At 45.4% G+C, this 15,455-nt stretch overlaps 2 protein-coding genes across 3 annotated transcripts in view; one reads left to right on the top strand and one right to left on the bottom strand.

Moving 5' to 3' along the window:
* slc15a1b (solute carrier family 15 member 1b) overlaps positions 1-6,979 on the top strand; it is an 8,623-nt gene extending 1,644 nt beyond the window's left edge. The window contains exons 7-23 of the mRNA XM_068719868.1: positions 348-438; positions 522-605; positions 1,326-1,408; positions 1,515-1,601; positions 1,687-1,776; positions 1,900-1,944; positions 2,042-2,074; positions 2,189-2,277; positions 2,791-2,872; positions 2,971-3,087; positions 3,209-3,349; positions 3,794-3,840; positions 4,153-4,260; positions 4,349-4,460; positions 4,539-4,676; positions 4,794-4,901; positions 5,505-6,979. Coding sequence (XP_068575969.1) covers positions 348-438; positions 522-605; positions 1,326-1,408; positions 1,515-1,601; positions 1,687-1,776; positions 1,900-1,944; positions 2,042-2,074; positions 2,189-2,277; positions 2,791-2,872; positions 2,971-3,087; positions 3,209-3,349; positions 3,794-3,840; positions 4,153-4,260; positions 4,349-4,460; positions 4,539-4,676; positions 4,794-4,901; positions 5,505-5,762 — 1,713 coding nt within the window. The 3' untranslated portion in view covers positions 5,763-6,979. The remainder of the gene's footprint in view (positions 1-347; positions 439-521; positions 606-1,325; positions 1,409-1,514; positions 1,602-1,686; positions 1,777-1,899; positions 1,945-2,041; positions 2,075-2,188; positions 2,278-2,790; positions 2,873-2,970; positions 3,088-3,208; positions 3,350-3,793; positions 3,841-4,152; positions 4,261-4,348; positions 4,461-4,538; positions 4,677-4,793; positions 4,902-5,504) is intronic.
* Positions 6,980-7,467: 488 nt separating this feature from the next.
* Positions 7,468-15,375, bottom strand: stk24b (serine/threonine kinase 24b (STE20 homolog, yeast)). 2 transcript variants are annotated; one of them, XR_011103666.1, is made up of 12 exons: positions 14,560-15,375; positions 12,233-12,463; positions 11,902-11,958; positions 11,621-11,729; positions 11,117-11,274; positions 10,813-10,998; positions 10,567-10,715; positions 10,355-10,478; positions 9,875-9,943; positions 9,621-9,757; positions 9,414-9,528; positions 7,468-8,149 (listed from the first exon to the last, which is right to left on the bottom strand). XR_011103666.1 is itself a non-coding variant. In XM_068719414.1 (11 exons), the coding sequence occupies exons 1-11, from the start codon at positions 14,599-14,601 to the stop codon at positions 9,492-9,494; spliced, it is 1,299 nt and encodes a 432-aa protein (XP_068575515.1). In that variant the 5' UTR covers positions 14,602-15,375; the 3' UTR covers positions 7,468-9,491. The 2 variants fall into 2 exon arrangements, 1 of the variants encoding a protein (XP_068575515.1); XM_068719414.1 differs by having other exon boundaries at positions 7,468-9,528.
* Between the last annotated feature and the right edge of the window lie 80 nt (positions 15,376-15,455).

The following is a 15,455-nucleotide window of genomic DNA, read 5'->3' as shown; positions in this document are numbered from 1 at the left end:
TCTCATAAATATGAGATAGCAGGACCCAAGTGTTATCGCTCTGTATTTCTTGCACACGCACCGCACAAAAGACAACTCACTCAGCTATCGGTGGCTTTTTGTCAGCACTTCTTGTATCGCTGTTTGTTTCCAGCTAGTTGTTTATTAACTAATAACCACAGGTACATCTGTCTCTGTGACTTTATTACACTGTTCAAGGCCGGGGACAAAGATTACCTCATAATATCAATGACTCTGCTGGAATGGGATGTTGTATAATGCATAGTTATATTTAGTTATGTTTAATATATTCTTGGTAAAATGGTGCATCGGTGCTTTTTCTTGTTTAACTTCCCTGTGTCCAACAGGAGAAGCAGAGAGGCACCTTCTTCTCCATCTTCTACCTGTCCATCAACGCTGGCAGTCTGCTGTCCACCGTCATCACCCCCATCCTCAGAGGTACCCTGTTGACCACAGAGCGTGAAAATGCACGAGCGAAGTTCAAAATATAAACGTGTGTGTCTGTGTGTGTGTGCTTCCAGCTCAGGAGTGTGGAATATACACCCAGCAGAAGTGCTACTCACTGGCCTTCGGAGTCCCCGCTGCTCTCATGGTGGTGGCTCTGAGTAAGAATTCCTTTTCCTTTTTAAATACCTCTATTGACTGTACTGAGCAGAAGTCTTTGTAGTAACAATTTCATTCGTCGTTAAAGGGGTACTAAACCCGATTTTACACATGAAGGTTAGCTTACTGCTACTACTCAGCCTATAAAGGCCGTTGTATAATATCTTATGTGGTTCTGTAGGAGCTTCCTGTCTTACAAAATAACCCCGATGATGTCACGGTGATGTCATCAGGGTTACGTCAGCTTGGTGTGTTTGAATTTGAAAAAAAAAAAAAGTCTGATGAAACATGCTACTCAGTTATGGGAATTGTAGGATCCAGAGTTTTTAGATCTTGACAAATACTAGGGACTAAAAGTCAACACACGTCAGCCTCTGCTACCTCAATGTTATCTCTCCAACCTAATGAAAGTACAACGTTCCCTTTAATGAATTATGTATTCATCTTTCTTTAGATCATTACTAAGCCATTTGTGATGACAGCTTCTCCTTTATTTGCACTTTATTACTAACACTAATAAATTATTAGTTAACTTTTAATTTGTTATAAGCCTTTATTACCCTCTATAAAGTGTGTTTTATGAGAAAGAAGCAGTTTTTAGAGCATTATAAGATATGTTGATGAAATTCTAACAATGACCTCATTTATTTTCTTAAAATGTCCAGCAACAGCAAATGTTATAATACATATGTGTGTGTGTGTGTGTGTGTGTGTGTCTGCAGTTGTGTTCATTGTTGGAAGTGGTATGTACATTAAGACCCCCCCTCAAGGCAACATCATGGTGAAAGTGTGCAGCTGCATCGGGGTAAGTGGCTCCATGTCGTGAGTCCCAAAGGTTTTCAGTTTAGTTCACAAAATGCATTCCAGCGAGGGCAGAGTTCACATCGAGATGCCCCCTCTGTCATCTGTAGTTCGCTATCAAGAACCGCTTCAGGCATCGCGCCGCTGAATTCCCAAAGAGAACCCACTGGATGGACTGGTCCGAGGAGAAATACGATGTAAGTGCAGCATGCGTACACGTAAACAAAGATCTGCACAGTCAGCGATGTACAAATCCTAATCCTTGTCTTTGATTGGCTGCAGAAACTCCTGATAGCCCAGGTGAAGATGGTGCTGAAGGTGCTGTTCCTCTACATCCCTCTGCCCATGTTCTGGGCTCTCTTTGACCAGCAGGTGACTTACTCATTGTCCCCAAATTTCAAGAGAAAAACACACATAATAATATTATAATAATGCACGCCTATAAGTGTACTGGTGGAACCCAAAGACTAAAGGAGAGCTGTGTCTCCTCCACAGGGCTCCAGATGGACCCTCCAGGCGACCACCATGGACGGCAACTTTGTAAGTGTTTCATTCGCAGCGTTTTTTGCTGTGTCACCAAAACACAGAGAAGTTAGACGAGGTTCTGACCGGCTCCCTCTATTTCTTTCTTCAACAGGGAATTCTCACAATCCAGCCCGATCAGATGCAGGTAAGACACTCATGTCGATTACACTTTGCTCACTGCGTCGTGTTGTTTCTACATGCTGTTGACGTGAACCAATAGAATAGGCTTTAAAGGAGTGACCCGCCTTCTTGCCTCCAGACCGTCAACCCCATCTTGATCCTGGCTTTGGTGCCGATCGTGGAGAGTGCGATCTACCCGCTGATTTCCAAGTGCAAAATAAACTTCACGTGAGTTCATTTTTTTGTTTTTGTTTTGTGAAACTAAGAAATTACTTAGTCTAGGTTAACTTTGTATTCAAATTTGACAGACTTTCTATGCAATCGTGTTTGTTTAGCACCTTTAAACTGTCCTTTTTGGCACAAACATAGTCTGACTTAGTGATTTGATGATTGTTTTCATCAACAACAACAAAAAAATTAAACTGGTTCCAAGTGAGCATCATAATTTCTCTTAACTAAAAAAAAAAAAAATCTTGACTCAAGATCCACTTACTAGATTTCTTCCGGGCTTTCAGCCACATTTCATGACCTTCATCAGTGAACGGCGTTTTGTCAGTTGTTATAAACCATGTATTAATCCTTAATATACTGCGTATAACTGCTGAATAGAGAGATGAAGTAAAGATACAGTTTGGCTTCCTGAAACCATTCTTCCCTGTGATTGAATATGGTCTGTGTGTGTGTGTGTGTGTGTGTGTGTGTGTGTGTGTGTGTGTGTGTGTGTGTGTGTTCGTTCTGCAGCCCCTTGAGGAGGATGACCGTGGGGATGTTGTTCGCTGCCCTCGCGTTCATCGCTGCTGCCCTGGTCCAGATACAGATCGACGTGAGTGTTACGCACAGCAACAAACAAAAGTCAGGCAACTCACACACACACACACACAATTCACACACAATTCACACACAATTCCATTTCTCTTCTAGCAAACCCTGCCCAAGTTCCCATCGAGCACCGAAGGCCAAGTGAAGTTCATCAACATGGACAACAGTTCGGTGGACGTCAGAGCTGGGACCAACGCGTTCACCTTGGGGGCTTTCACGGTATTCCACCCAACATAAGACACAATACACAGACACCAAACATCTGAAGGCGCTCTGTAACGTCTCCACACACTAAAGGCAGGAGGACGTCTTGATATCGACTTATCTTTTGCTCCTACAGGCCAATGAGGATTACCTGACCTTTGATGAACCATTTGTATTGGAAGTGGGGCTTGGTGGCAATGAACAAGTCAATTTAGAGAAGGGCAGTCGGGTCACCATGGTCATCGTTCAGGACAAGCCCCTTCTCGAGACGTTATTGGTGAGCACACCACATAAAAGTGGATAAAGTCCAATTGAAGTTCCAGTTGTTTATTCTGCTACAGTTAGGGATGTGGTCTGAGAGCAGTTAATCAAATCTGAATCTTGTTTGGAATCCCTTACTGAATCTTTTGAGGTCATTTCTCTGGTGGACATCTCTAATCTGACCTTTTGTCTGCTCCTCACACTGGGGGCATCTGCAAAAGAAGCAACAACAATATTAATTCTACTTCATCATCCAGCAAATATCAACTTAATAAATGGCAAACGTCTATCTACCTGATGAAAGATTTGGCATATTTGACTGCAAAAAGGAAGGACTAAATGTGATTTCAATTGGACTTTAATGAAGTGAATACTGTATGTTTCCTTTATCCGTGACTCATATTGAACTTAACTTAAAGTACAAATGTGTGGAGGCTCTAAAGTGTCTTTCTGTCTCCAGTTCAAGGACATCACAGCAAAGCCGGAGCAGGGAGCTAACACTATCAGGCGAGTCTCAAACTGTTATAAACTAATAGAACTGTAGGTTTAAATACTTTGTGTCTTCTTGTGATCCTCCGAATAATCATTCTGACTAAGACATGAAGCGCTCACGATTACTTTATGCCCGCTAATGTAGACAATTATGATGAATCTGTATGATATTATCCAGAAATCCTCCAACCAAATATTCTTTTATTTCTCTCTATAAAAGAGATATTGAGAAGATAATAACTAAACTGAGCAAAGGTGTGTCTTATTGATTTCAAATCCAAACCTTGTTTTAAAATCTCACCTCCCGTGTTCTGAATCCTCCCCCAGATTTTTCAACGGTTTTGGCTCAGCTTTGAACGTAACGTTTGGTGACCTGGCCTACAGGGACATCGTCGCCAACAACATGTCCGACTACGTCGATCTACAGCAGGGACCGTAAGACTCGCTTCATTGTGTTTACGTCTCAAACGGTCGCACCAGAGAGAAGGCTTTGCTCTGACCGGTGTTTTTCTTGTCACGTCAGCGCTCGGTTCCGGATCCAGAGCTCGGCTGAAGAGTGCGTGTACAATCAGGACCTGGGCTTCGGCAGCTCTTACACCTTGCTCATCCCGTCGACTTTCACATTTGGACCTAATGTAAATGGGGAATACACAGTCACAACACAGCTTGAATGTAACTGGGTTTGCGTCGAGGTAACACGTCTTGTCTTGTAGTGCGAGCAGAGCATCCGACCCGTGGTGGACATCAGGCCGAACACCATCCACATGGCCTGGCAGATTCCGCAGTACTTCCTCATCACCGTAGGGGAGGTGGTCTTCTCCGTCACTGGCCTGGAGTTCTCCTACTCACAGGTAAGAGGGGCTGCTTTCCTCTGGATGATGGCGTCTGACCTAATGGAAATTTGACACAAAAGACCGATATAGAATATGTCTTTTCATAATTTGCTCTGGTTCCTTTTCCCTCTCCAGGCGCCCAGCAACATGAAGTCTGTGCTGCAGGCTGGTTGGCTCTTAACCGTTGCTGTTGGCAACATCATTGTGCTCATTGTCGCCGAGGCTGTGACGCTCCCAGACCAGGTGGGTGGACTGCATGTGTAGCCATGCTCACCGTCTCAGTTTAGCAAGTTATCACAAACAATTGAGAAAATGGATCCAGGGAGTTTCTGGCATCAAAACACGACTTAAGAGGCGACAGCCATGCTAGCGGCTCTATGAGGCAGTACTGAGGAACGTTAGTGCTTTGAGCTAAATGCTAACATGCTGATGTCTAGCAGTATGTTCTTTTGTTTTACATTGCGAGAATGAAGTCAAAATATCAAGAATGAAGTTGAACTTTTAGTATTTGTGAAAATGAACAAGAGTATAAAGTCGAAACGTTGCGAAAGAAATCAAAATACCGTTTCCAGAATAAAGTTTAAAGCTTTGAGCTAAATGCTAACAGGCTCAAAATGAGAGTATTAACACGCAGACGTTTGGCAGTATGCTAACCATGGTCACCGTCTTAGTTTAGCAAACTATTTTGCTAACAACCATTAGTGGACACATATTGTCCTCAGTGACCGTTTGAGGTTATGTTGGCTCAACCTAAGGTGAATCTCCTAGAGGGAGGTGGATTTCCCAAAATGAGCTATTCCTTCAGTCTAGCTCCACATCAACGCTGTGTTCGTTTCCGTTCACCAGTGGGCCGAGTACATCCTCTTCGCCTCTCTGCTGCTGGTGGTGTGCTTCATCTTTGCCGTCATGGCCTACTTCTACACCTACATCGACCCGGCCAAGATAGAGGCCCAGTTCGCCCCCAAGGACCCCGAAGAGAAGGAGAAGGAGAAGAGGAAGAGCGTGGAGATGACCAGGAAGGACTCGGTGGAGCATAGCAAGGAGGACAGGAGGAGTTCCGACTCCAGCGCTAACGAGGAGGAAACCAGACAGACCAGGATCTGAGGCGAGCCCTTCTCCCCGGCTGTACGAACGCTGCCGGACACGTTAGTAGAAGATGGTAGAACACAAACAGGGCTTAGATGGTTACGCTCTTGGTGGACAGTGTTAGTAAAGGATAATTCAGACTATTTGGTCTTAAAATCTTTAGTTTGTTCCTCTTTAGAGGTTACTCATATAATAAAAAACCCTGGATCTTTATTAGTCATTTGTGCTATCGCTATTGTAAATTAGTTTTTTCACAATGAATTGTGTTGCACTGTAAGGCAACATTTTTATGTAATTTACATTTCATAGCCTTTTATGGAGTACACATACAAACAAACCATTCCAACATTTGTATTTATTTCCAAGCAAAGTTTTGTAATATTTTGTCCCTGTTGTATGTATATATATATATATATATATGATGTTATTGTGTTCCAGGGTTAAATAGGAACAGGAATTGCTTAATCATATTCAAAGTCTGGGAGAACTCAGCCCTGTGGTAACAGCTGCTCACCGAGGCGCTCAATGGAGATGCTGGGAAGGTGTTGATGTTAATAAAGTTGCACACACAGGTTTCTTATGCTATGGCTGTACAACATATTTTACACACATCTAGTTCTAAAACTTTACTATCATAGAAGACAAGCAAATGTTCGCATTTGAGAAAGTGGAACCAGAGCGGCTCCATGAGGCTGTACTAAGGCACAGTGGCGCTTTGAGCTAAATGCTAACATGCTCAAAATGACAATGTTAAAATGCTGATGTCTAGCAGTGCGTTAGCCATGTTCACCATCGTACCTTAGCAAGTTATGCTAATTACTTTTAACACACACCCTGTGTATTGTAAGGAAGAGTATTACGGCCAGGAATAAGGAAAAATAAGGACGATTTTTTTGTTTCCTTTGCATTTGGAGAATAAAGTCGAAATACCATTTTGAGAATTAAGTTTAAAGCTTGGAGCTAAATGCTAACATGCTAAAGTTTGGCAGTACTTTTATCACATTTCACTGTGTACTGTGCTGAAGGCATTCGGCAAAACGAGAACAATGAAAGGAGGAAGATTTATAAAATGTAATTTGCATTTTCGAAAATAGACAAACTTTCAGTATTAGTGCCAGACATAAAATAAATCAAGACAGTTGTTTATTTTTTGTCTTTTGATAACGTCGAGAGAGAATGAAGCTGAAATAAAGTTTAAGAGTTGAACTTTTGAGAATAAATAACTACTAGCATTAGCGCATTTACTGAATCTTTTACTTTATTCTCATTGACTCATATATATATATATATATGTATATATATGTATATATATATATATATATATGTATATATATATATGTATATATATACGTATATATATATATATACGTATATATATATACGTATATATATATATGTATATATATGTATATATATATACGTATATATATATATACGTATATATATATATGTATATACATATATATATATATGTGTGTATATATATATATACGTATATGTATATATACGTATATATATATATGTGTATATATGTATGTATATATATATATGTATATATATATATGTATATACACATACATACACATATATATATATATACTTATATTCATAACTTTTCCTCGCTAGGCCTTGCCTTAACACTCCAGTATTGATTATGTGACTGCCATAATAATATCACCTCTACTCACATTAAGTCCAGAAAACGAGACGCTCGACACAAAGCTTCTCAGTTAGCATTAGATCTTTATTTCTCATGTCACTTTGAAAGCTTACAAGGAGCTTACATTTAACTTGGGAATCCTCAAATGACACAAGCAAAGATTATATACAGTACTATAAACTGTCAGCTATGATAAAGGAGACCAAATGTACACATTTTGTAGTTATTTCCGTAGCATATGTTTTTCTGTAAGGTATAGATATTTATTTTTTTGCCGGAGGCAGGCGCCCGTATCCATAAAGCATTCCATATTTCCATCTTTGCAGTTATAAAAATATCAGGTATTTCTTTCGATCCCTGTGTTGACAAGTGCGTCTTGATGCAACTCCTCAACATTATTGCTGCATTAGCACAGTAGTAAATTCTGGAACTCTTAAGTAAACATATATAGTAAAACATGGCTATTAGCAACTTTTATCGTTGTGTTTTTTTTCTTACAGGCTTCTTTAAATACTCGACACACTTTCAAAGTGCAAAAACAAACCAACTGATCTGACAATAAAAAAATAATACAACAAAAAAGGTGCAAATCATACTACAAAACATCTGGTGAGAGCTTAAAAAGAGACATGGCACTTCTAGCGTGGCGTGGAAGTGAGAAACGGAAAAGTCCGGGATGGCGTTGGCGACAGCAGCTTGGCTTGTCCTTAAATACGTTTGGCCACGAGCAACTCCCTCGCCTCCACTTAAAAACAAATAAAAGTAATGCAAAGGAGAAATTCAGAGCCAATAACAAATAATACTTCACATGATATCGGCGCTCATTGTGGTTCCCCTTTGTAAATGTCCCGGGCTCCACTCGACGCCGAACCACCTCCATTCTTTGTCCTAAACAATTTCAAAACTGACTCGTCTAAAACACAAGCACAGGTAGTCGTTCTTCCCCCCCCCCCCCGACTACAAAAAAAGGAACATTTTCTGCCTCTAAACAAAGTACGCTTAGTATCGTAGTTAGTCTGGTGATTCAAAATGGAAGATTGGAACTCGGTCACTTGGAGAGAGAAAAAAAAAACAAAACACTGATGAATACTGAGCTCAACGAGCGGGAGGAACGAAAACCCGAGATGAAATGCCGGATGTGTGTGTATCTCAAAAAGGCAAGGCATTTCCTGTTTCGCTCTGGTTTTTTTTTCTTTTTAAATATCTACTTTTAAACATCCGTCAATATCTACAAAACGCGCGTTACCATTTTGTACACAGTGATCCATCTTTCCCCGCAATGACGACTTGTAATCATGTACAGCATGGCGACACCCCCCCCCCCCCCCCCCCCCCCACTGCCTCGAAGTCCACTTAAAGCGCTTTACCTGAGGTTTCATTAAGAATGCTGCAAATTTGCCTTAACAGGGAGTCTTACATACGCACGCACGCACGCACGCACGCACACACACACACACACACACACACACACACACACACACACACACACACACACACACACACACACACACACACACACACACACACACACACACACACACACAAACGCACTAGCACACTAAGATAATATCCCTGCAGGTTCATCAAGCATGCTTTGTCAGAGGTTCTGGGGATATGACGCCTGCATTGAGAGGGGGCAATGAAGTCTTGGATTTCGGGGTGGGGGTGGGGGGGGGATTTTTCCGGCTCCTCATCCAGCAGATTCCATGCGGAGACTCCGCGGCGGGAGGCTGGAGTAGTCCAGCGCGCACGCAGAGCCCAGAGTCCGATTAAAACCTTTGAGTCTCGTCCCGTTGCGGGCGATCCCGCTGCCCCCCCCCCCCTCAACTTCTCCTCTCGTCAGTGGCTGCAAGAAGCTCCCCAGGGTTCTGCTGTAAGCCTCCGCTTTGGATTTCAGCCCCCCCTTACACACACACGCACACACACACACGCACACAAATACACACGCACACACACACACAGGGAGGTCAAACGTGGTCGGCTGGTGTTGAATGTCTCGACCCTCTGACCTGGCTGTGGTGTTGGGGGGGCCGGTGGGGGGCCGGTGGGGGGCCTGGGAGAGCAGGGCCGGGACAGAGAGCCGGTTTCTAGGGGGAGGAGGAGGACGTCCTGCTTGTGGAGAAACTGAGAGAAAAAGGAAAGGTACGTTATTGTCTTGTACAGTTTCAGAATAATAACTAATCTAGAATCCACGATAAAGGATTGTGAGGCGTTACCTCTGGAGCCTGTGGACCATGTGAGCCACCAGGGAGTCGGAGATGCCGGGGTAGGCCTCCTCGGCCAGCAGGATGGCCTCCCTCAGCTCATCCAGGACCATGGGGTTCCCGTTCACCTGCTCCTGTCTCGCCTTCAGCTGGGAGCGAGGAGAGAGGAGAGAGGAGAGAAGGCAGAGGTTTGGTTGGCACCGATTTCCAAATGGAACACTTAAGTGACCTTTGTGGCTGCTGGTTCTTCGGACGGAGCTCCTTACCTCAGCTAATGCCGGAGAGATGACGGTGGCCAGGCTCTGTGAATAAGGCCTCTTTGGAATGTCTTTCGTCTGCGGAAAGGGGAGGAGACGAGAGAAGGGGGGGGGAGAGAGAGAGAGAGAGAGAGAGCGCGGAGGGAAATTAAAGTAGTGCAGCTTCACCTTAGGGGGGTAATCTATTAAAATCAGGGCGGCGTGTTTCCCTAAATAACATCACAGGTTAGTCCTTGTGAAACGGTGCACATGTAGTGGGCTGAAGTTCATCTGATCCGGTAACTTTAAAAAAGGTTGCTTTGATGTAAAAAAAAAGAAAAGAAAAGAAAATACACTTATTTACCGGTTTCAATGGGGACCTTTTTGTCCTTAACGAGCTGAGTGTCTGTATTTTGGCTACACTTTATTACAGACGTATTAAAAGGAGCTGAGGCTGAACAAGCCAAAGATGCCCCTCGCGATGCTCAGTGACGTTTTTGAAGCTCTCACCTGGTCTGCCGCCCCCGACTGCCCCTCCCCGTTCTGCAGCTTCTTGGGGTCCTTCTCTCGGATGGTGAAGATCCAGTCGTCGCTGCCAAAGTCGTTCCCGCCCGACGCCTGGCCGTCCTGCTCCCTGATTGGACGAGACATTAAAAGAGGCGTTGGACGTTTATCGGGGTGAGCGATGAGGCGGTGCGCGTCGACAGCGGCGTCAAACTTACGAGTCGGACTCATCCGAACTGGACTCCGTGGTTCTCGACTGCTCTGCCTTCCACCTCTTGTACTTGTCCACCAGCTCGGTCAGGTAGGAGGTCTTTTTCGCGTGGCGCACGATCAGCTTGTGCTTCAGCAGCTCTTTGGCGGTCGGCCTCTTTAGGGAAACAAGAGGGAAGCAGGTGAGATGAGCCTGCCAGACCAAAAGACTGCACTTGTTTTTGGTTTGTGTTTCACGTGAGACGGCTACTCACGAAGCTGGGCTCTTTGTTGAGGCAGGCCTCGACGAACTCCTTGAGCGGCTTGCTGTAGGTGCCCTCCAGCGTGGGCGGGGTGTTCTTTGGGATGAGGAATAAGACCTTCATGGGGTGGAGCTCCGAGTGGGGGGGCTCACCTTTCGCCAGCTCGATGGCCGTGATGCCCAGCGACCAGATGTCGGCCTGCAAAAGCACGGAGAGACAAACTCTACGGGGTTATTCCGGTTGTTTAGGTGCGGTAAGATTTATTCCCGCTCCGCTTTAGTCGGATCCGTTTGATGCACTCGTCTGTGAGCCTCACCTTGGAGTCGTACGCCGACTGTCTGATGACCTCGGGGGCCATCCAGAAAGGCGTGCCGACGAAGGTGTTGCGTTTGATCTGGGTGTCGGTGAGCTGCCCCGCCACGCCGAAATCCGCCAGCTTCACCTCCCCCTGCTCGGACAGCAGCACGTTGGCAGCTGTGTGGGGGGGGGGAGGACAGACGGAAGGATGACGTGATGCAGCTCGAAATACACACACACACACACACACACACACACACACACACACACACACACACACACACACACACACACACACACACACACACACACACACACACACACACACCATCGGACGCCTCTGTCAACACCATTTATCTGCATCGCCAATTTATTTCAGAAGCCTTTTAGCGAAGCGCTGCAGCGTTCGCCTCAATCCCCCCGATGCAACACAACCTCGATAATGAATGGAACCCATAAGTGGTCGTCGATACCATTAAGGCGCTACGTGATATTTGCGTGTGCTCAGTCCGCCCGCGGCTACCTTTGATGTCCCTGTGGATCTTCTTCTCAGAGTGCAGATACTCCAGGCCCTTGAGGATCTCCCTCAGGATGGTGGCGATCTGGGTCTCGTCCAGCGCTCCGGGCTCCATCTTTAGAGGGCGAGCAAACAGAAAGCGTGAGCGGTGGGCCTCAGGGCGGATGAATATGTGGGGGAAACGAGCGGACGTGCTCCATCACACAGCAAAGGTATCTGATGAATAAGGGGACTATTTAAACACGCGGAGGGTTCGAGGGTGTCGGAACGCGTCGACGTGCACTTACCAAATCTAACGCAGAGCCTCCCCCTAAATACTCCATGATGATCCATAGCTTTGTGTCCTGGAACAGTGGGGACAGAAAGAAGAGAAGCGAGTGAGCAAAAGAGACACCGCTCGCTTATGAGGGGGGGGGGGGGGGGGGGGGGGGGCGTTCATTGGGAGGTGTAAACAAGTCATGGTGACACTATGAGCGCTTAGTGGGATGTCGTCTGAGGCCAAATCCCCTTTTTAATTCAGGATTAATCAAGGAAAAGGTGGGCAGAGGAAGGGAAATCCTTCCATCCCATTTGCTCACTTCCTGCATATTCTAGACTGTGACCAAGTACCAGCATCACCTTGAGGTACGAGCCGTAGTACTTGGTGACGAAGGGGCTGTCGCACTGGCTCAGCACGGTGATCTCCTGCTGGATGTCCTCGATCTCGTCCTCCGCCTCTTCCAGGTCGATGGTCTTGATGGCCACCACTTTCTGGGTGCGATTGTCGATGCCTTTGAACACCTCGCCGAACGAGCCCTTGCCGATGCGCTCCAGCTTGGTGAACAGCTCCTCCGGGTCGGCCTTGGTGCTCTGTCGGTGACGGGAAAAGGGGGAACAAAGCAGGGGGGGTGGGGGGGAAAGGGAAGGCGGATTGAAACAACAAAAAAGGAAAGAAAGAAAGAAAAAAAAAGGAAAGAAAGAAAAGGGAATGTTTGAAAAGAACTGAATGCTGGGGGAGTAAATAGGAAACACCAGCAGGGTGCCATTCTTACAGGATACATTAATTCACTCGTTGCAACACCTTGTTTGTGTACACACAGAGAGAGAGAGGAGAATGAAAGGGAAAGAGTGTAGCAGTTGGATAACAGGCACGTTAAAAAGAATTGAAATAACAAAATTAAAATAACATTTCAGTCCTCTACAGCCGGCTGCACCTTTGGGGTTTGTTGACGTATTTATTTTTGGTGCCGTTTTCTGCATTAATCGATGAAATTATTAGTTTCCGGCAGATTCTTAACAAAAATTACAAACCAAATAAAAAAATCAATCAAAATAAGTCATGTAAGACCACTTTTCTCAGCATTTTCATACACAGCAGCCCTGGTGTAACTGATTTAGTTCTCTAATCATGAACCTCCGAAAGACAAGGTGAGCAACTACATACCAATACACTAAAAACTAAAAAAAAAAAGAAAGAATCAAAATCAGTGATGAAGCCAGCGTGGGAGTGTAATGTACAACGATATGCAGATAACCGCTTTATGTATACGACGGTGGACACTGGGCTTTGGACAGATTGGGTGCTGTAGATGTAAAACCAGCCAGGAAAAAAAAAAAAACACAATATCACTGTTACAGCCAAAAATGACTGTCGGCACTCTGAGACATAATTATAACTCCTCTTGAGGAGATAAGGACAGGAGGGACCAATCGAGCGCCGTTGCACGATCTCAAGCGCTCGCACGAAAATAGGCTTCGCTCTCGTCGGTGGCGGCACACTGTAGCAGCGCGTGTATCAGAAAAAAAGAAACCCTACTTAAACGCTGCAGGAAGTGAACCCTACAGAGGCTGTGTGGGAAACACAAGAGCAGAGCGCTGACAAAAAACAACTTCCTATTGTGACCTCTTCAGAGCACAGACCGGGTCAAGATGCCCGTTTTCAGAGAAAAATGAAAGAGCTGCGTTCCAATTGTGTCACCATATGAGGAAAGACATTTATTTAAGAAACTAAAAACAGTGATTCCGCTCATGGAAAGTGTGGGACGGAGGCGATAAAGTGATGAGTCATATCGTGTTACAACAGTACAATGTTTTATTTGGGAACAAGGGTTTGAATTGGAATAAGAGCTTTTTATGCCAGATTTAAAAACTGGTAGACTCGACTCAAAATATTCTAACATTTTGCAGCACAATTCAGCTGACAAGCTAAATCTTTGCACTTGTCTCCGTGTGCTTTCAGAACAATCGTCACCTGACTTCTTCACGATTTAATACGATTTACTGTGCTCTAAATGGACTCAGGTCTTTGTTGTGTGCCCAAAAATCCCAGCAGTTTGTCTGCCCCCTGAAGCATCCTCTCCTAGATTCAGAGACTGCATGCATTTACAGTTTACATCAGGAGCAGTTATCTCCTCTAGTTATCTACCTTTAGGCGAATTCCTAAAGATAGCAGCAGAGGCTAGAACGAGGCGCGCGTGCTTCGTGGTTTCTTTGAAGAGGGGACCTCAAGTCATGGCTGAATTATCGGAACGTTGCGTTCAATGCGTATCCTTCTGTTAAGATGTGGCATTCAGTGGCAGAGGGACGATATACTAATGACGCCATAGCAGAGTTGCAAATTAGCTTTAGGCTATTATGTCGCATACACATTATAGTTTCTATCATGGACTTATGTTTAGGTTGTTTCATATTTGTATGTCTGCTCTGCTATTCCTTCTGACCATTGCAGCATTAATATAGGTGCATTATGAGCTTTGAAAGGGTTTCCGTCCTCGAGAGAGTGAGGGTTTTTTTTACGAGGTGAAAGTTAACGTTACCCAAGATGCCCCAAAAGTCACCGGGTGGAAGCGGGGTCGTTCCGCGTGCCGTGCACAAAACCCGCAGCGGGGAGTCAAAAAGAAGTGTACATTTTGTTCTGGCAGTGACCTCGACTACTTAAGAGAGAATTCAAAAGACGTGTGTCTTACCTGCATCCCTGGCAGGTTACCCTGAACAGGAGAGTGGGCCATGGTGCTGCCGGCTGGATTTGCGCCTCGTCCAACAACGCAGGGCTGGTGTCTCCTCGGCTCGACTTATGTTTACAGTCCCGGCTGTGGTACCGTGAACGTCAGCAATCCTCCCGGACACCTGGTCACACGGGCACCGCTGAGAACCGCCTCGGGTACGGGTATGAAGAGAGAAAAACGCCCCCCCACACACCCTTTCTTGTGCGGTAGCGACACCAAGTCATCCAAAAACAGCTGAGCAAGCTAACAGACGTCTGCTAATGCTAACTCTGGAGCTGCAAAGCAAGAAATCCGCAATGTTAGTTCGCTAACCAGCTGGCTAAGCGCTAACTGGTGCGTTAAATCGGATTTTCCCACTTGGGGGAAGTTATCCCGCTGCAGCACATTTCTAATTCTCAGAAGAAGCGACGACTATTTATTTAAAAATGACCTGACTGTCACTTACAGAACGCGTATTCTCTCGCTAACGGTGTTGTCAGCTAGCTAACATGGTTAGCTCGTTAGCTAGCTAGCCAACGCAGACAACCCGACCAACGTCTGTCAGTGAGCTGGCTCGGAGCGCGGTTTGTCCGCATGCCGCAAATGTCACCCACGGAACGGAGCCTCGAATACACCGATAACCCAGCGGTTGTATCTTTGCGCTACCTTGCCTTCAAGCAGCTCGACAGGTCGGGCATCTGCAGCAAGGATTGCTCGCCTGTGTTTTTGTTTCCTCCCTCACTTTCGTCCCGTACTCTCGGCCATCTTGTCGGTGCTTGTGACGCCTGGCTGGGCGGATCCGGATCCGGATCAACAACAACGTTTCTCCCTCGCCGGTGTTGATGCCAGGTGGACGAACCGAGGGTCCCCCCCCCCCC

The sequence above is a fragment of the Cebidichthys violaceus genome, unplaced genomic scaffold, assembly GCF_023349555.1.
Source record: "Cebidichthys violaceus isolate CVI_PGR_0920_01 unplaced genomic scaffold, fCebVio1.0.p SCAF_24, whole genome shotgun sequence".
Lineage (NCBI taxonomy): Eukaryota > Metazoa > Chordata > Actinopteri > Perciformes > Stichaeidae > Cebidichthys > Cebidichthys violaceus.
This window is presented reverse-complemented; position numbering and strand designations above follow the sequence as displayed.

Bases quoted from the DNA above. Each gene is read 5' to 3' on its own strand.
- stk24b (XM_068719414.1), bottom strand. From the start codon at position 14,601: ATGGCCCACTCTCCTGTTCAGGGTAACCTGCCAGGGATGCAG. The intron at 11,275-11,620 runs GTAGCCGCGGGC...CCCCCCACACAG, and splicing joins GATCCACAGGGACATCAAAG to CTGCCAACGTGCTGCTGTCC. The intron at 10,716-10,812 runs GTGAGTAGCCGT...GTTTCCCTAAAG, and splicing joins TCAACAAAGAGCCCAGCTTC to AGGCCGACCGCCAAAGAGCT.